The following is a 19,432-nucleotide window of genomic DNA, read 5'->3' on the forward strand; positions in this document are numbered from 1 at the left end:
ATATGTAACACAAAAAATCCTCCAATAATAATTTGTGTCATGCATAATAATAATGTTACAATTTTGCAGCTTGAAATGGTGTGAAGGACGAAATAAAAAAAACAACAAAACAAACAATTCCAACACAGAGACAGATCTTTTGGATTTTAGGGTAAAAGGGGAATTTTCGGCTTTGACACAGAAGATTCATCAAGACAGATACAGCAGGCTTTGCATTAATCTCACGATATGACTGTTTAAGGTTCTGGTATTCTGATGAATTCCAGGATTGGGCTTTAACTGCTTTCATTTTGTTTGCTGGTCTTTAATCTTCTAACCCTGCGTTCTTAATCAGAACTCAGAGCAGGTTTTTAATCTTGCATGAATGAGGCCGCGGATTATGGGCTTCTGACCTTGCCATGCTGCACAGCTGCTTCCGCCTCAAATCAAGTCTCTCGTCCCGTTTAGCTTGAAAAACAGGATAATCTTACTTTTGCACTACAATGCTCCAAGATCTAAACTGTGTTTAAAACACACACACACACACACACACACACACACACACCCCCCCCACACACACACACACACACACACACACCCCCCCCCCCCCCCCACACACACACACACACACACACACAGAGCATTAGAACCCTATTCTTTCTGTGAAGAAAATTTTACAAATTAATTTATCCCATGCTGATTTGGAAGTTGCTATTGTCTATTTTTGAATGAGAAAATTGTTTCTTTTTGTTGCTCTAAAAACGTAATACTTAAACTTGGTAATATATGACGCAAAGGTTTTTTAAAGTTATTTTAACATCCATAAGTTATAGCCATTACATTTCAACTGATATAAAAAAAATTATCAGTGGACAAAAGCATATTGACAAATCTGCAACGATTTTGAATTCAATCTTCTATCAATTCATAATATTACAAAAGTTGAAAAAAGAAATGCTGCCTTAAAGGCTGAGTATATCATGTTACGTCATTCACTCATCAAAAACATACCTGGAGTGTTGTTTTGATTTTTTAATGTATGTTTTAGGAATCCTTGACTCTTCCGCGGAAACCATTTGCGGGTACCTAAATGCTTGCTCTCACAAATGCCGCCTATTTCCACAAGGCTCCTCCTCGGAGCTACAAACTCCAGCCAAACTTTCGCGTCACAGAGCACCCTTCCCTAACAACTTCCCCACTCAACTCCATCAGACTAGCAGCAGCAGTAAGCAAACATCTGTTGAGTCTGCTGAGCTCATCATAGGAACTACTTCTGAGTCCAGCGCTTCTAATAACTGATGTAAACAACATGAGAAGGATTGTGTGATGACTTCCTGAGGGAAAGAGTAGGAGCTTCTTAAAGAGATAGATGCCCAATTTCATGGCGTCAAATTACAAAGTCAAATTTCTTTTGAGTCATGTTTTCTATATGCATAGCATTTTGTTATAACATATAAATATATAATACCATCTCTTTGAAACAACTCTGTGCCAGATAGTTTTTGTCATCAACTTTTAGATGGATCCGTGCTGCAGCAAACATAAATCTGTTAACAGGTAGTTCAGTCTTTTGCTTCAGGTGGAGCAGGAACGCATCCAAAAGTTGCCAGACAATGGCGCTTCAGCAGAGGAGAAAACACTCGTGTGGTAATCTGTATCTCATTTAAAACATTCCTGTATGCTCAATTTAAAATTCCTTTCTCATTGACTAAAATGCAAAAACACTTTTCTTCTTCAGAAGAGCTAGATTGATGTAATAAACACAACAAAGGATTTGGCAATACTTTGTGAGCGTCATGTTTTGATGACTGAATCTTAGGACAGGATTTTTTTATTAAAGGTTATGCATTTCTAAATTACACCACATTCTTGTTCTAAGTGTCTGCAAGCCATATCAACCCTTGTAGATTAAAAAGCGCATCAATTCATGGTTTGCACAATTTAAAATCAAATAGTTTCATTTCAGTGATCTGATTTGAGTTTCAAAAGGAGCAAGAGGCCATATGATGCTCATTTGGTCAATTTGGTTACATATGAATATGATGACTACACTGTAATACCTTGGGCTTTATGCGATCAAACTTATATGTTGTTTGAAACCTTTGTTGTTGTTTTTTCATCAACTATTCAAAAATAATGGCCTGCAAAATAAGGTTACTAAAGGCAATTTGTATGAAGAATCCCAAAAATAAATTGAAAATTTGAAGACTTTTATATTTAATCAATAAAGTCAAGCTGTTAAGGCAGAGCTACACTTCCATCTGCTGGCCAAAGTTTGCAAATGTACAGAAAACAGAAAAAACACTGTGGTGTGTTAAAATGATTTAAAGAAAACTGATTATTAACAAAATGTTTATTTTAATTTGCAATTCATAAAACCATTTTATAAAAACAATGCTCAACATGCAGAAGAACTAACATTTAAAGATAATGCCACCAACATTAGTATTGGGTTAATGTGCAACAGTGCTTAAGACAATAAACATTTTTTCATTAAACAACATAATCTTGTTGAATTGATAGTATACTGAAGCATAAGGCACATTTTAATTCATATCAGATAAGTTCTAACGTTTTCACAAAACACTATCAAATTTAAAAGAACCATTTCTCAAAATGCAAGAGGATGAAAATTAGTCTGCATGTGCAATTGCATAATGCTGCTGAGAAGGTAGTTTAGCTCTAACATTTATTTGTAATCTACTGAACACTTATTTTTTTGTGCATGTTTAATTTTTAAAAAAGCGCAATGAATAATAATTTTGTCTTTAAAATAGCTATGAAGTGGGATTTAAATACAGTCAGGCTGTAATTTTCCCTGAGAAAAACTAACTTCAGTTCAGAAACATTCTGAAGACTTCATTTGGGAACAGTGCAATACTGTTGAAATCATGAATACTTATTTCTGTGTTTATTGTGGAGAAATGCCCGTTAGGTTCACAGAAAATGAAATGATACATATTTGTGTTTGGATTCAGTTCCTCCATTAAAGCAGGACATGAGTCAATGAAATAAAAAGGAAGTATTCGCAAAAAGAGGACTGCAGTGTAAAACGATGGTTAACTGTTTGCTTTTTGGTCGTGTAAATTTCAGAGCAACACTGAGGCTCTCACCCAATTACAAGCTGTTGGACATGTCCAACAACGAAGGAGCAGAGACAGGACAGCCTGTGTCCTGTGTGCAGGGTTGTGGTTCAATCGGTCCACACTCCAAAGAGGAACTCGCCATTTCAACGGCAAGCTGTGACTCTGTGTTATTTGCTACGAGGCTGGGCAATGAGACGGGAAAGTCAGATGAAGACAGGTTAGCGAGAAGCTGCAAGTGGTCCTGATAGGGCTCGATGTTGACGCTCTTACAGAGGCCACACACATTCTGCTTAATCTCCGCCAGATTTTTCTTTAGCTCTTTTTGCTCCTGAATCAGCTGCACTTTTTCACTTTTCTGTGAGAGAGAAATAAATCACTGATAGATTAAAAGAATTTAAACACAGTAACTCATTAGTTTGTACATTTTCATTTCTACTTTTTAAGGTTCTCGTTAGACAAATATATATATTTTTTATTACACTTGAAACTCCGGGCCAAAATAAATCTGCATTCATAATTAAAATATTAGTGTGTGTGATACCACAATTACAACAGACTGCTTTCCTTCAGTATTTAGTAAGATACTATAATTAGGAATATCACAGTCACCATACTAATGTATTAGGTCAGTTAGATAGGCTGTAATTATACCATTTTTGTCCACAGTTGGTGTATATTTTCAGACATTGAGATGCTGAAGCAGCAAAATAATCAACATCAAGGTTTATTCAGGGGAATATGAAGTATTAGTTACTTAATAGCAAAGTAAAACAGAGTTAAAATCTATAAAGTAACGTACCCTTAAACTGAAGTAGTTTTAGGTCTTTCCACCAATTTACTTAACTATAAGATCAGCTTTGTGTAAATAATTACTCAAAGCAATGTGACAAAGGTTTAAAAGTTCATAATGTAGCATTTGCATAAACCAAAAATGTTTTTGTATTAGGAGTTATGTCTAGATGCTATAAGTGTAGTTTGGTCTTAGATTGATGCCAAAAGAAGATGGATTATCTATTCATAACTGCTTTTACCCTTTTATCAGACCTGAACTATTTATTTAATGTGAATGATGATCCTATCAAGTGTTATGACTAAAACCTTGATTTATAATAAGAAAGCTGAAGACATAAAAGTGAACTTACTAATTTTTTAATTTCACATTCCAGCTGGTGTATGCTGTCGAGCTTCCTCTTCCGACAGCGCTGTGCTGCCACGCGGTTTTTACTTCGCCTGCGGACGTCGTGGACAAACTCAAGCTGTTCTTTTGTCAGGCGATGGTCTCTAAGGAGCTGTTGGAATGCACTTCTGCTCAGTTCAGAGATCTGCTCCACCGGGAATGGGAGCTGAATCTATAAAATGCAAAGCTGAGATGTTAGATTTACTTTTATCTATTTAAACTTATAGAATAAAAATTGCCTGTCTATGACGATGACCTCTGCTGCTCTTTTGTGATTGGCCTCAGTGTCCCCGTCTGTTTCCAGCTCACTTTCATCCCCAGAATTGAGTGGGGAGGACATGCAGGGACTCTTCTCTGCTTGGGAAAAGTTGTCAGCATGTGTACCAGGCTCGTCATCCGTATCGAGGTCCCGTAGGAAGGGACAGTCGCCTACACTGGAGTTCAGATCCAGGTGTCTGAGCCAGTGAAAGTCTGAGGCCTTGGTCAAATTGTTTTGGCTTGCCGAATCAAGGGATGGCGGTGGAGACTGACCTGGACACAGGTCAGACCAAAACCCTTTAGCTAAATGTTCGGCCACTTCCCTCTCTACGCGGCTGCGCTCTCCATTCGCTGCCTCTGAGCTTTGGGGGTTTAAGGCAGGTTCTGATAACTCGCCAGCAGCTCCCTGTTCGGCACAAACCTCACCCTGCTGTAATACTGCAGTACAATCTTCTGCCGTTGACGTCTTCAGTGGACGGGAGGCTGGGGCACAGCTGGCTTCAGCGCCAAGCGTCTCAACAGTCGGTTCATTATCTGCGCTTCCCGGCTCAGTGATTTCTGGTGGATTCTCATCCGCTGGTGTTGACAGCTCACATTGTGCGTCACACCCTACCACACTCAACTCACTTCTATCACTTACATCTCCTAACTGTAAAATGTCTTTTTCGCAAAAATGAGAGGAATGATCGGCTTTGTCGGGGCCTGGGCACGGCAGAGACAACAGGGGGCACACACCATTTGCTAACTCTAAAGATAAGGGAGTCATTTGCGGCCCACAGTTCTCAAAACAAAAGTGTTCCTCCCCACTGTTTGTCTGACCCTGCGTGCTCTGAGGGCACTGTGATGACAAGTCAGTTTGCTCATCACCCCCTGAAGGCGCTGAGCTGTTTGACTCAAATGATTTTGCATGGCTACCTTCTACACACGAGTCCGAACTGGTACCGGGCTCCGAGCTTCGACAGCAGCTCTTACTCCTGACCTTCTTACTCTCTAAAAACTTGGGGATGAGGAAATCAAAGCAACCTGACTCCAAGTTGCGAAATCCTAAAATCTCAGCACTGGTATGAATGGCATGGATGTTTTCTTTGGTGAAAAGCAGCTTTGACGTGTAGGCAAATTGAAGCAAGGGTTCAAACCCCTCCACGGTCACCTGTGGAAAACGGACATTTGTTAAACCAGAAGTATTGCCGCCATAAAAAGCTCAAATAAAACTTGGCTAACCTTGTAAAGAAGTACTGGTTATTACAATAAAAATAACTGCATTTTTTTTTTTTACTTAAACATAGCATGCTCTTAAATACATTCCCATAACTGTCAAGTCACAACCACAAACTTCCATGCATTTTATTGGTATTTTATGTGATGCACCAACACAAAGTAGTTCATAAGTGAATAATTCTGCAACCTCTGACCATTTTCTTCCCATATGTTAGCTTGAATCATCTTACTCTGACCAGTTTTGATGCTTCTGCTGAAAAGAATCGTCATTGTATGTTGCTTCCACCATTTTTCATTGTGGGGGTGGTTTGTTTAGGGTGATGCACAGTGCTGGTTTCCTGACACATAGAATTGTGCAAGAAAATCACAAAGTTCACGTTGGGTCTCTGATCAGAAGTAAACTGATAGTATCTTTGCTGTGGCTCCTACATGGTTAGTGCAAACTGCAAATGAGTCAAGTGTATTTGTATTGCACATTTCAGCAACAAGGCAGTTTACACCACAAAAACACAACACAGTTCCCAAATACGAAACAAGGAATAAACATTACATTTTGTCAAATGCCACCATCAAAATCATCAAACATATATACATCAAATATATTGATCAATGTTTCCAGGTGTTATTAACAGCAACTCTAAACCAGTGAGTTTTTAGTGAGTGTTTCAGCAGTTTTGCAGTTTTCTGGAAGTTTTGTTTTCAGACTAGTGGAACATACAAACTACAACATGAGTAAGACTTCTTTCTGCTTTGTTTTCATAATAGCTTCCTTCTTCCCTCTCTTACAGAAAAGGCAAACTCCAGGAGATGGGGATCTTTGCAGCTTCCCCAGAACTGAATGTTTTTCAGTCAGTTGGTGGACAGCTATATCTTGGAAGTTTGTAGTTATACCGTAACCCACCATGAGAAGCACAAAGCTTGGAAGAAATAGCCATGCTTTGAGTTGGTCCACCACATAAAGTACAAATGTGGACGTTTGTGGTTGCAACATGATAAAATTCTGAAAAACCTCAAACAGATGATGCTTTAACATAATCTACAGAACATAACTAGCAGTTTTATAAAATCATTTAGGTGAATGCTGGCGCACCAACCTCTTCAGGTAAGGTGATGATGGGATTCTGTCTGGTGACACTAGTAACAATACTGCGAAAGTATTCGCTGCATGAGGCCAGGACCGAGCAATGGGCCCGAAAACTCTGGTCCTCCACCAACAGCGTCACGTCGCACAAGATGTCCTGCTGTCTCTGCTCATTCAGACACTGGAGAATGTGGGCACTGTGCAACGCAGACTGAAAGGTGAATGCTGATGTGTGAGGAGTTTGCAGAGTCATGGTTCTCAGAGGCTCAGCCTAGGAGGCAAAAATAGCTTGTTGTAATAGTTTTTAAAAACAAGACAAAAAACATGCATAATGTTTTAACTAATTTTTCACACACAATGAAGCGGAGCCAAAATTCTATTAGTCGAGAATAAAGTAATATTACAAGTCGACAACAAGCGATGTGTGTGTAAAATGTGATTATCAAATCAGTCGGAATGCTCTGTTGTTTTAGTTCAGTTTGAAAATGATCTTTTTAAGGCAAATTCCAGAATAACTACAGGATCTTGTTTTTATATAACTTTCTTCTTTGTTTCATGTAACTTCTTTAATTGTTAGCTGCTTTAATCTTTTACACCTTTTCAACTTGAGTAAACACTTTCTATGGAGACTGAGATCAGAACTTTATGATGGTAACTTCAAAATATTCACTTTGTTGTCTGTAAGCCACTTTTTAACTTAATTTTGTCTATTTAGAAGACCTATTTGTGACCCAGAATGGTTTTATAAATTTGGCAAGCTTCCCTCTATTTCCTCCTACTGGAACAATAGTCATCATGACTCTGTGGGAACCGATCCATGTGTAAAAATTATCGCTAATGCTTCCTGAACTTCTGTTTCACAATTCGAGCCTCATAAATGCTGGCATTGTCATCTGGGAATTACTGCCATCAGAGAAGAAAACAAATCCACTGATGGAATAACCTGATCATTCAGCATGTTCAAGTATTCACCGGGTCCAATTCTTTGGGCTTATAATGTTGCAGTAGCTGCTAAAGAGTGCCTATTTGCTTAGGCACTATTTGGTGACTTTTCTTTGGTCATGCACTGTATATTATAATGTAATAGTGCTTTTTTTATCATTGCCTAGTCAGTCAGGGAAATGTTTTTTTGTATGTAAGAAAGCAATGCTAAAAGTCAGCAACCTTTAATGACCTGCAAATATTGCAGTCTGATAATGGCAAGAGGTTTTAAACAATAAATGCTATTGGCTAAGAGGTATTATAAATCTCCTACCTGAGCTCGATTTCATAATTACAACCAGCATTTTTTAGTCCCTCGCCTCCAAGTATAAACGGGTGGATATGACATTGTTTTATTCACAAAATATGTTTCATCAATATGCTTCAAACGTTTGTTAATATTTTAAACATTTTGATATTTATTCATTTTTCCATTTCAATCGTGTATTGCGACATACTATATTACGTCATAATCAAGATAATCGACAGCTTTCGGTTTCAAAGTCATAATCAAAATAAACTTATGGCAATACATTAAGAGTATAACAAAATACAACACATTTATGTTCTACTGCTACTACTGGTACCTGTATAGATACAAAGAGAACAAACAGCTGATATGTTTAGATCAGAATAAAAATACAAAAGAAAAAAAGTTAATGTTTTATACAAGAAATCTGCTATTGTTAATACTATGGTGAACATACCCATTTGAAATTAGCTGCAGGGTTATCAATGTGTACTTGCCTGTCCACAAAATGGATTAGAGTTTAACACTTCAGCTTTAAATAAGTTCAACAGCGAAAAATGCTGACTCATGTTTAGCTAAGTTAAGAAGCAAGAGTAGCAGCGGAAAGAGCCGAATATCTGCAAATTCTTCATACTTCTACGTATTTCCTATCAAAACCAAAATCTTTGACATTTATAGTCATAAATGTTTACAAAACGTAGTTTTTTTTGCGACAGGCGGGCCACACCGTTAGCTGCAACTACATCTTCCTTTCTGTTGTCGCCTTAAAAAAGGAGCATCCGTTAATAACTTTAAACAAACGATGTTTATTAGAAAAGAGGTAAACATTCACTGACCTGCCATGTTAGATGACTGACACTGACATAAGTAGATTTGGGAAAGAGATTGTGGTCGACCGAAGCTGGACTTTCCTCTCATCATGTGACATTAGAAACAGGAAAACCAAACAGCGCTTACTGCGCATGCTCAGTGAACGTCAAAGAACGACTCCACACAAAAACACTCCGGTTTTAAAGCTTTTAATTACATGAGAAATTATCATAAAAATAAACGCAGGCCTTTATAGATTTCGTAGATTATCATTCGTCCCTCATTTCCCAGTTGGCTTAATGTTTATTATGCTGAATATAATGACTTATATTTAGCAGAACAACAAGTAACTCAAATATTTTTTTTGTCAAATATTCTTTATGCAAAACTTATACAAGTCCTAGATAGGATTTCTTGTGCATGGAGTTGAAGCAGCAAGTCGGTTGGTCTTTCCTGAGTGTATATGCACAGTTAAATTAGAGGATTCTTTCGTAGAACAGGAGGTAGGCTTGGCAGCTCTGGACTTTACTTTCACTGACAGGTTGAACACTAGTATCACTGATATGGAACCAGGATCCTCTGGGAAGGTCCGTCTCTCCTGAAAGGGAAATTGTTTATTACTGAATGTAATATACCTTGCAAAAGTAGATATTAAAGAGGAACTTTATGTGAAAACAAACACAAAAGTAGTGTTTTACTGTAGGAAAGTGATATGTGGTTCTTAAATTACTGTGGAAATAAAAATCTATGAAAAAAATGTTTTACAAAATGTGGCATATATTTGTATTCACACCCTGGGAGTTATTGCTTTGTAGAATCATATTTTGCTCCAAGTCTTTGAGTATGCTTTTCATTAGCTTTCTATTTTAAGATTTCATGAAAGACTCTGATTCAAATGCGGGAGAACTTCAAGGGCACTAATACTATTTTCAGAAACTATCTGTTCTACCGACTGACATACTCAACTGTACCCACCTTGTTTACCATTTGATGAGGATTTTAGAGAGTCGGGTCGAGCTTTTACATAGGCTGTGTAATGACCTGACCTCATAGTTCCACTGTGCTCTACGACGCCATACAGGTTGTACAAAATCCGAGTGTCTCCTTCAGAAATATTCTGTGTGGAACAAAATGTTTGTCAGTAATTGCAAAACTGCTTGTTTTCAAAACATAAAGAAATATTTCCAGCACTAACCTTGCATTTGGCTGCACAATAGGGAGCAAGATCCAGAATCAGAGGAAACTGAACGTGTCTGTTCACTTTACAAATGCTGTAACCATTCTACAGGAAAAAGACAAAAGTTATTATTTAAAAAAGAAAAGCCTTAAATACACTTTATCAAGCTGTCGTACCTGCTGAAATCTTTTCATATGAAGGGTAAGTACAGACGGTGGGGAGGAGATCAACATTTGCTTCAAGGCATCAGTGTAGATGTTCTTTTTAGATCCTAAATCCATTTTTAAAAAAAAACATTTTGGGATATATTATATTCGGTCACTTTCAAAAATACTAAATATTTGTGGGTCATGTTAGTACGACGCATAAACCTTTATACCTCCAGTTTTTTCGCCCTTCTTATGTCGCTTAGTGCAAGTGACACACAGCAGGCTATTGTTCTGTGTGAGCGTTTCCACTTCGGTGAACTGAAAAAGACACGACTGCACTGAACACTCTTGTTTCTCTGGGCTTGTCCTGGTGGACAGGGTGTTGAAGGCCAGCTCTGGGTCTTGGTTTATTATGGTGTACTCCACTTCGTCTTCACTCTCTACGGCTGGATCCATGGAATCGAGATCCTCTATGAATGCATCATTCAGAGTCACTTGTTCCAGTTGATCTGCCAACTGTGTGTCCAGTTCTCCTTCCAGATCCGTGTTGGACGTTTCGTTACATGAAGTGCTGTCGTGCGACTGCTGCTCCTCTGACAAGACCGTAAAACGGTTGCTGACTGACGAGTCAGCTAATGAGACATCGTCACTCGGTGAATCCTTGTCTTCCTCGTTCTCCTGATTCTGATCCTGTTCAAATTCACAGACAGGTTTAGGATCTTGTTCGTTCAGTGAGACTTCCTCATGTGGCATTTGGTCAGCGTTCTCTGTGTCCTTTGCATCTTCTGTAACATCAATTTGGTCACCGTCTGCGCTGCTTGGAGATGTCAGATTTCCTAAAGTTATTCTGGTTTCAAGCTTGTGCTGACGTTTCTGATGCTAAAAAAAAGAACACAATGCATATTTAAATTTATTTTTACACACCGGAAAGATTAATTTATACAAAAGCTCCAAACAAAAGACACATTTGCAATTAATGAAATACCTTTGCTTGCTTCTTTGCCTGCTTTTTAGCCTTTTTCTGCTGGTACTTGCTGCTGCCCCCAGTTATAGAATTGTCATTCCCGCTGATCAAATCAGAGCCGTTTCTCTCATCTTGGCTTGATTCACTGGTCCTAGGCAACACTTTCTTGGGGTTTTTCTTTTTGTACGCCTGCAAGAGGTTGTCAAAAAGACACACAAGCATGTTAATGGAAACATCTCTAGGACAAATATCAACACATGGTCAAAGGAAAACATTTGATTCACCTCATCGGAAACAGGAAGGGAAAGATCCAAAAACATCTCTGTGACAACAGACACCTGAAAAAAAAAAAGATAGAGTAAAGACTATTATTGTGTACAGTGATATGGAATATTACATTTTGTCATTTTACAATCAAAAACTTCCAATATATTTCATTTGGATTTTATGTAATCATAATTACATTACATTATGTAATTTTGAAGTGGACAACGTGGCAGGGCTTTCCTGCTGGTCAGAGTTTTTGAGATGATAGAAGAAATTACAAACAGGCCAGACTTGAAAAGTATTCAGATATGGCTGAGTTTGGTTTATTTTTTATATTTTTGAAAACTTTCAAATACCATGTACAATTTCCCTGCAAATTCCCAATGACAGTAGGAATTGGGAATTCCCACCGTCATTGCTAGCTTTGTTAGCTAGCATAGCAGTTAAAATCCAAATAAAACACATGCAAGTTTGTGACAAACTATGGAAGAAATGTGAATGAGTTCTGTGCTACAAGTACACACCGTTTTGCACTCCTGGCACATTATCGTGCTGGTCATTTCACCGCCAAAAACCTGATCCACAAAGTTTTTAGGAACTCCATTTTTCTCATACTCTTTAAAAAAATAAAACGTAAGGAAACACAGTTAAGACTACTAAACCAAAATCAAAACACTGATTTTGATGCATGCAAGCAGTGGCGCAAAAAGTGGGTATGCAGGGTATGCAACGCATAGGGGCGCAGCACCAGAGGGGGCGCCAAAACCCCGTCTGGAGGGGGCGGCACGCCGATGTTCTCCCATACATTTCAGCGCGCCTTACCTCGCGCACATAACGAGGTAAATGTAGCGAGTTTTACCTTTCACGTATCGTCGCCCCGGGGGGGGGGGTTGAGTGAGCGTCGCTCCTTCACCCTGACGTTCCTTCCCTCGGGGGGAAGGGGGGCGCCGATCTATGTTTTCGCATCCACCTGAATAATGTGTAGTTGCGCCACTGCATGCAAGATAGACCACACCAGGTTTAATCAGCTTACCTTTAACTGCAGCTTTTATCTTTTCTTCATCTGTAACTTTACTTGACTTTTTCAAACTCTCTGCTATTCCCATGCTTACTCTCTGCAGAACAAAGTTTAGACATAAATTATGAAAAAAATCATAAGTAGAACACAGTACAGATTATAGCCAGACTCAGTAACTGTTTTGTAATATACACATACATAATTATTTTGTGTACTAAATATGTGACATTATAATGTCCCATATTTATTGGACTTATAAGAATCACTATTTACTAAAACTGTGTCCGGTGTAGCATAGTTCCAGAGGAAACTTTATTTCTGGTGTGACATAAAGGGAACTCCGTTAAAAACATGCATACTTTAAGTTCCTCAGCTCTCATCCCATCCAGCAGGTAGCGGAGAAGCTCCTGGCTGTCTTGCTGCTGAAATCCTTTAAACCTGGCAGCCCTGCAGAGATTAGAGGAAATGATGAACAACTTCTAATGCATCCAGGGACAGAACCAAAAGCACTTCCAACTTAAATAATAATGACACTTACTTTTTACAAACTTGTGTGAACAACTCGCGCGGCGTTACCACACCTCTTTTAGACTCCTGGATCTCATTGAGTAGCTTACACATAGCCAATGTAAGAGACCCAGGCTGGTCTAACTGCACTAGTATGGGCTCCTGCACTCAGAGTGAAAAAATATGTTTTATTAAGGACTGTCTAAAAACTGGGTGAGGTCTACGTGGGTAATGAAGTGGCTGTGCAGAGTGAAAACATACCAGATTCAAGGAGGCATTGGGTTTAATGTCGAGGCTCATTTTCTCTTCTGTTACTTTGTTGAGAATTTGTCTCAAGAGCTGAGTTTGAGAAAGATTCTGCAAATGGACAGTGATGAGAATGATTAACTCTGACTTCTCTCAAGACTAAAATATGCTAACGGCACGTTTTTACCTGCAAGACTGCGTTAAAGAAACACGTGTTTCCAAGATTGCTCAGCCCTTTCACTGGAACACTGCAGCTTTCTTCGGGTGCGTTGTGGTTTTGGGGTTTTACAGCATTCTCCTTTTTGATGTTTTTCTTCCGCCTGTTGCTGCCATCTTTGTTCTCATTGTCCCCACTTTCCTCTGTGTTTACAGCTTCTGTCTCCGGCTTAATTTCCATCAGATCCACATCCTCTTTCACTCCTAAATAGGGAAAACAATTTGGTAATACAAAGTGCATGTCATTTATTTCACTGGGCTGAAACATTATGACTTTTCCTGTCCTTCTCTGTGTGAACAAGTGCTTCGTCTCCACAAGAATTTTAAAGCCTCCCTATTATTAATAGAAAAGATGGATGAGCTTAAGAAAGAGCAACTAAGTGAAGATGTCTTCGCAGACTACATCTTCACAATAACTTTATTCTCCACATTCAGGTGGAGAGTAGTTATTTTTTTTTAGTAAGTCTTCTAAACATTAAATCTACTAAAGCAATAATGATAATAAAAACATTTAATCCCATATTTGCATAAAACATCCAGTTTCTCACTACTACCTACTTTTCTGAGGTCTCTTCATGGGATCTGTAGAAAATTGTTTTTTCAGGATGGTCAGCAGCTGTGCCAGTTGCCCTGTACCCGAGTACTGGACCTCATCATCACATATGTAACACCTTGAAGAAAATAAAATGTATAACAAAAAACAGGTGGTTTTAATACACTATATTTGTCCCTTTTGATCACACACAAAAAACATGCTCACCATACACTCCAGTTGTCCAAACCGACCACCAGGCAATGTGGATCTGACCGAGGAGTTTCATAATGCTTGATAGCATGCTGGTTCTCAGAATTTCTCCCACATCCCTAGTAAGAAGCAAGACAATAGTCATCTTAAAAGATTCATACACTGAAAAATAAATAAATAAATCAGTGCAATAAAGTCCTATTATAAACGCACCCTATGTCCACATTTTAAACACATCCATAATGGAACCGTTTCCTCCTCAGATTCCTCTGACGTGGTCGTACTGATATTTTCTTTATTGTCCTCATGCTTGCATTCTTGACATCTCGTCCAATCAGAAACAGCAGACAGTTTCTTTATAAGAGTTTGGTCAGTGCCTTTCCTAATATGTCTGCAGGATGGACCTATGCGATAAAAAAACAAACATTTTTATATTTTTTAGAAGGTTATTAAATAACATCCAACTCATCTGACTTCAAAATGTACCTGTGAACTCAACGTCTTCATCCTCTCTGAAGCTCCTGTCTTTCCCCCTCTTCTTTCCCATTCTTGACCTAAGTCAACTAATTTAGTGATGAATGTCAAAGAGACGTTTACCTAAGAACGTCTATAACGAGTCACACAACACTGTAACATTTCAAGAGAACAAATGTGACATAAACTCTTAAAAGTCAACTTACTGTCGCACACAGAGGCTAAAGCCTTTACCGTATTCAGTTTCGTTTACTTTGTTCAGCTGGGCTCGTAAGTCCGGACATCATTAACTTATTTCGATAATAGAAGCAGGAACGATTAGACATATACAAAATACATATAACTTTGGATCAGACCGATACGGTGATTTGATTCAAAAACGCCAGATGACACACATGCGGCCAGGAGAGGAACAAAAATGTGATGTGTGTGTGATAGAAGCCACATGAACTTCCGGGATCGTACGTGAATGACGCCCCCCATATTGTGAGTGGCATTTTTATTGAGGAACGCATACACACGCACTCACTCAGTATATTTTAAAATTTGAGTATTACCTTGAAACTGAGTCAAATTAAGTGAATAGATTTTCATAGGTAGGCCAAACACACAAGTAGAACTATTTAAATGTTTGTCTCATCGATCAACATGCTACTACAAAATGAGCATACCTTTTTGTTAAATTAATTCTTAATCAAATCAGATTAACGTAAGCTAATGTGCTTGTTTCCTTCAGGAAAGAAGGAAATATTTGCACATTTGCTTTCCAAAAGGAACCAATAAGGCACTCACAATATGGCGGAAGTGTTGACGGACCGTTAGTAATGGTCGACTACTTCCTGTGTGCGCCGTTTGTAAATGTCCGAGTTGAAATCTCCGGGAGTTAACTAGAAAATTATTTGGGATTTTGAGGACGGGTCAATATAAATGTAACTCGACATAACAATTTGTTTTTAAAGCATGTCTTACATGGAGTGGGCCGAGTCTCAACTCGCTGAAGTTGAGCTGCTAACCAGCATGTTTCCAGCTCAGGACGAGCTGGAGCTCACCGACCAGCTGGCTCTGGCTGAACTTAGGAGCTACGTGGAAAACTCGGTTTCTGGGGAAAAGCCTCCTCCCTCCAGACCCCAGTTTTTCATGAAACAGAGATTGGACTCTTCAGTTATGAATGAGGTAATAAGGGTGTAATGATAAGCTAAAAGTTGTTAATTTATAAAGGTTTATTATTTAGTCTGTTCTATCTTAACTTGTTCTTAGACGGAGTTTATTTTGACCTGCGCCTATCCGTCTGAATACCCCAGTGTGTTACCTGATATAACAGTAAGGTAAGCATGTCTTTTATATGTTGGTTATTAAAATAAATGTTAAATGGGTTTTGGAAAAAACGACCAAATGCTTCACTTTATGACAACATACTTGATATACAATACCTTCATACTGCTTTCACAGTTTCTCATTACAACCATAATTCTCATTGTAACATGTCATTGGGTGTTCATGTGGTTGACAAAATCAAAGTAGCAACTAAATGTTTAGTGGAAATATAATTATACATGGTTTACAATCAGTTTATGAATTAAGTATCTACCAGACAGTGTGTCATTCAATATCACCATACAACTGTTCTTTGAAGGTCTAAGACAGGGGGGGGCAACTCCAGGCCTCGAGGCCAGACTCCTGCAACTTTCAGATGTGCCTCAACTTCAACACACCTGAGTCAAATAATGAGGTCGTTAGCAGGACTCTGGAGAACCTGACTGCACTTAGGAGGTGATTCAGCTATTGGATTCAGCTGTGTTGGACCAGGGAGACATCTTAAGAGTTGCAGGACACTGGCCCTCGAGGACCAGGATTTCCCACCCCTGGTCTAAGAGGTTTGTTTGAGAATATTTCTAAACATACAGCCTCATGAGTACCAGGGAACACATCAAACAGGTCACAGTAAAGATTGAGTGGGAACCGCAGGGTTAGGTTCCAAAACAGTGTCCTAAAAGTTGGTTACACAAACGCACAATAATGGTATTTAGTTCTATGTATAGTATAATGATGTTCTACTTCTAACTAAATAACTCTCATGAAACAAAAGTGGAAAATAGCAAATGTTACAATTCTAACCATACTGCCATTTTGGGGGATTGGCAAACATTTTCAGTTAGAGTTTAGCATTTTCACAATAAATCACAATTCTTATCACAATAAAGAGAAACTGTATGATAGACTCCCATTTCTACCATCCATTCACTCTGACTGTATTTTTGCAAAAAAAAAAAAAAAAATTGAAAAAATGTTAGAATTTAAGTGTGTATAGCTAAAGGCATACACCAAATAACTTTCAGCTGCATTTGCAACAAACGTTAGTTCTGTAAAATATTGACACAAGGGAACGACACTTTTCAGATTTGTTTTTGGATTTATATGATCCATTTATACATCTACTGGCTTTCTTCCTTCCGTCCTGACTGGCTGAAAATGTCTGAGAACTCGAGAAATATGAGTGTGGTAAACTATGGAATCTTGACAGAAAAATGTTTAGAACTAGGATCCTGCAATGAATCACCTTTTACTTCACTCTAGCACTCTGTGTCTTTGGATCCGTTTTCCAAAATGTATGTATTAATTGATCAAATGTTTTATTGATGGTCTAGGTGTTCAGCTCTTAGCAGGGCCCAGCAGACAGAGATCCAGACAGATCTCAATAAATACCTTATGAAAAACTGCCTGGGAGACTTATGTGTGCTTGCTGCAGTGGACTGGGTGAAAGAAAACCTGGAACATTTCATTAAGAAGAGCTTATCAACAGCACCGGCTCCTAAGCTGGAGTCTGCTTCTCAACCTACGCAAGAAGTTTTCAGTCGACTGTGGATCTACAGCCACCACATCTACAACAAGTCAAAGAGGAAGAACATTTTGGAGTGGTCAAAAGAGTTGGGCCTCTCAGGATTCAGCATGCCTGGAAAGCCTGGCATTGTGTGTGTTGAAGGTCCTCAATCTGTCTGTGAGGAATTTTGGTCCAGGTGCTTTTTTGATTACTTCTACTTTTTGAGAATTTTGTAACAGAAAAAAAGATTGCCATTTGTTAAAAAAAACAAAACCTTTTTTATTTCAGAGTGAAGGTTCTGACATGGAAGAAGATCATGATTCGACACAGAGAGGATATTACCCTTAATCGCCAAGGCGACGACAGCAACACTGTTGAGAGTTTAGACTCCCTGCGCAAATTCACAGGTTTTGAAGAGGCCATGTTTGACCCTCACGGGAACAGAGGCAATCACATGGACCTTGGACAGCTCTACCAGTTCTTAAATGAGAAGGGCTGCTGTGATGTCTTTCAGATTTATTTTGGCATTGAAGGCAGGTAGTAGTAGTCAACGTCTGTGCACAGGTTGTGATTTAAAGTAATATAAATTAAAACATTTTTTTTAATTAAAGCAGCTCCAATGATTAAAAACACAGAAAGAATTACTCTGAAATTTTAGAGATTATTTCCTTATTTTGGCAAAACAAAAGAAAACGGATGAAAATAAAAGTGATGGATCACTGACAGATCCCCAGTATGTTCCTAATATTAATTTCTATTGTTTTTAGTTTTATTTTGATGCATGATTTCCATTTTTAAAAAAGCTGCAGCAAAATCTCCTTGCACTGTATGAAATGTCATTATAGATATTTGCTGAACAATTTGTGAAATTCAGTTTACAGTATTAATGTGTTTTAACTTATATAAAAAAAATCATTTTTAGCACAATTGTTTCAAGGCATAGACATCCTTATCCAGATTTTTACCTGCTCACTGTAAGTGTATTTTAGCACTTCTTTTTCAGATGAACTACTAAATGCCAGAAAGTCCTGTTGAAAAAATTTTTCACAATTAACATTTTTACATGAATGCCAAGTTTTAATTTACAAACTAAAAGTGTCCAGCAGATGGCACTAATAGATAGTGAAAATACAAACACTGCATTCTGAGAACTTGTATTATATGAACTCGATCACTTGTAACATTAGCCATGTGGTTATTAAACGTTCATTTTGTATAATGATATGTTAATCCAAATCAATGTTACATATTTCATTTATTGCTAACAATCCAGTTATTTAATCTGAAATATGTTGGCTGGTGAGTCATTTTCAGATATATCCAAAGGAAGTAATTTATACTTGAATATTTAATTTGATGATTACCACTTGACTCGAGGTACCTTGTTGAAATAAACTGTCTGTTCTTGTTGTCTTTGCATTCTTGGCATCAAGGCAAATTTAGTTCTGGTGTGATTTGGTCTCTGCTAGGGTTGCCCCATGTCATCAAATCTGTTTGTGGTTTTTCATCGACTAGATCTCAAGGCATCGTCATGAACAAGATGTTTGTTTGGGAAACATCTGGGTCTCATCTTTGCTTTTTGCAGATGATGTAGTCGTATTTTGACCTTCAGTTTGAGGTGAAAAAGTTCACAGCAAGTGAGAAACGGGTGAGATGAAATCCAACTCCTCTAAATCAGGCTATGGTTCTAAACAGGAAGAAGGTGGAGTGATTCCTTGTGGTTTAAGTATTCTGGTGTAGTCTTCAATTTGTTTTGGTCACACCTAAATAATTGAGATAATCCAACAAATTGTAAAGTCAGACAAAGATCACACAAGCATATCTAAAATGCTGCTTTTAAATGACCATTTTCATTTAATTTTAAAAATACTATCCAGCCAAACCTGGCCATATGTAATAAGTAATCACTTCTTTTGTTAAATCATAAATTAATTGTTAATTAACCAACATTCTTTAGGAAGTTGTATTTAGTTTTACTAACTTAATTCAGTTATTACTGCCAAAGTTATAG

At 38.1% G+C, this 19,432-nt stretch overlaps 3 protein-coding genes across 3 annotated transcripts; 1 reads left to right on the forward strand and 2 right to left on the reverse strand.

Annotated features, from left to right (window-relative positions):
• Positions 1-2,317: 2,317 nt before the first annotated feature.
• Positions 2,318-9,011, reverse strand: LOC103474996 (transcription regulator protein BACH1-like). The gene is made up of 5 exons (XM_008426344.2): positions 8,867-9,011; positions 6,813-7,070; positions 4,499-5,650; positions 4,208-4,414; positions 2,318-3,420 (listed from the first exon to the last, which is right to left on the reverse strand). Exons 2-5 carry the CDS (start codon positions 7,050-7,052, stop codon positions 3,097-3,099), a joined length of 1,923 nt encoding a protein of 640 aa, XP_008424566.2. The 5' UTR covers positions 7,053-7,070; positions 8,867-9,011; the 3' UTR covers positions 2,318-3,096.
• A 22-nt stretch (positions 9,012-9,033) lies between these two features.
• usp16 (ubiquitin specific peptidase 16) lies at positions 9,034-15,059 on the reverse strand. Its single transcript, XM_008426341.2, has 18 exons — positions 14,810-15,059; positions 14,616-14,692; positions 14,343-14,533; positions 14,145-14,248; positions 13,943-14,055; positions 13,356-13,588; positions 13,184-13,279; positions 12,954-13,084; positions 12,775-12,862; positions 12,431-12,512; positions 11,922-12,013; positions 11,415-11,468; positions 11,152-11,319; positions 10,397-11,045; positions 10,194-10,288; positions 10,036-10,122; positions 9,816-9,957; positions 9,034-9,438 (listed from the first exon to the last, which is right to left on the reverse strand). The coding sequence occupies exons 2-18, from the start codon at positions 14,674-14,676 to the stop codon at positions 9,317-9,319; spliced, it is 2,508 nt and encodes an 835-aa protein (XP_008424563.2). The 5' UTR covers positions 14,677-14,692; positions 14,810-15,059; the 3' UTR covers positions 9,034-9,316.
• A 365-nt stretch (positions 15,060-15,424) lies between these two features.
• Positions 15,425-18,830, forward strand: rwdd2b (RWD domain containing 2B). The gene is made up of 4 exons (XM_008426345.2): positions 15,425-15,776; positions 15,861-15,928; positions 17,249-17,617; positions 17,710-18,830. The coding sequence occupies exons 1-4, from the start codon at positions 15,564-15,566 to the stop codon at positions 17,960-17,962; spliced, it is 903 nt and encodes a 300-aa protein (XP_008424567.2). The 5' UTR covers positions 15,425-15,563; the 3' UTR covers positions 17,963-18,830.
• Positions 18,831-19,432: the final 602 nt, after the last annotated feature.

Source organism: Poecilia reticulata, chromosome 13 (genome assembly GCF_904066995.2).
Source record: "Poecilia reticulata chromosome 13, P_reticulata-male-v2, whole genome shotgun sequence".
Lineage (NCBI taxonomy): Eukaryota > Metazoa > Chordata > Actinopteri > Cyprinodontiformes > Poeciliidae > Poecilia > Poecilia reticulata.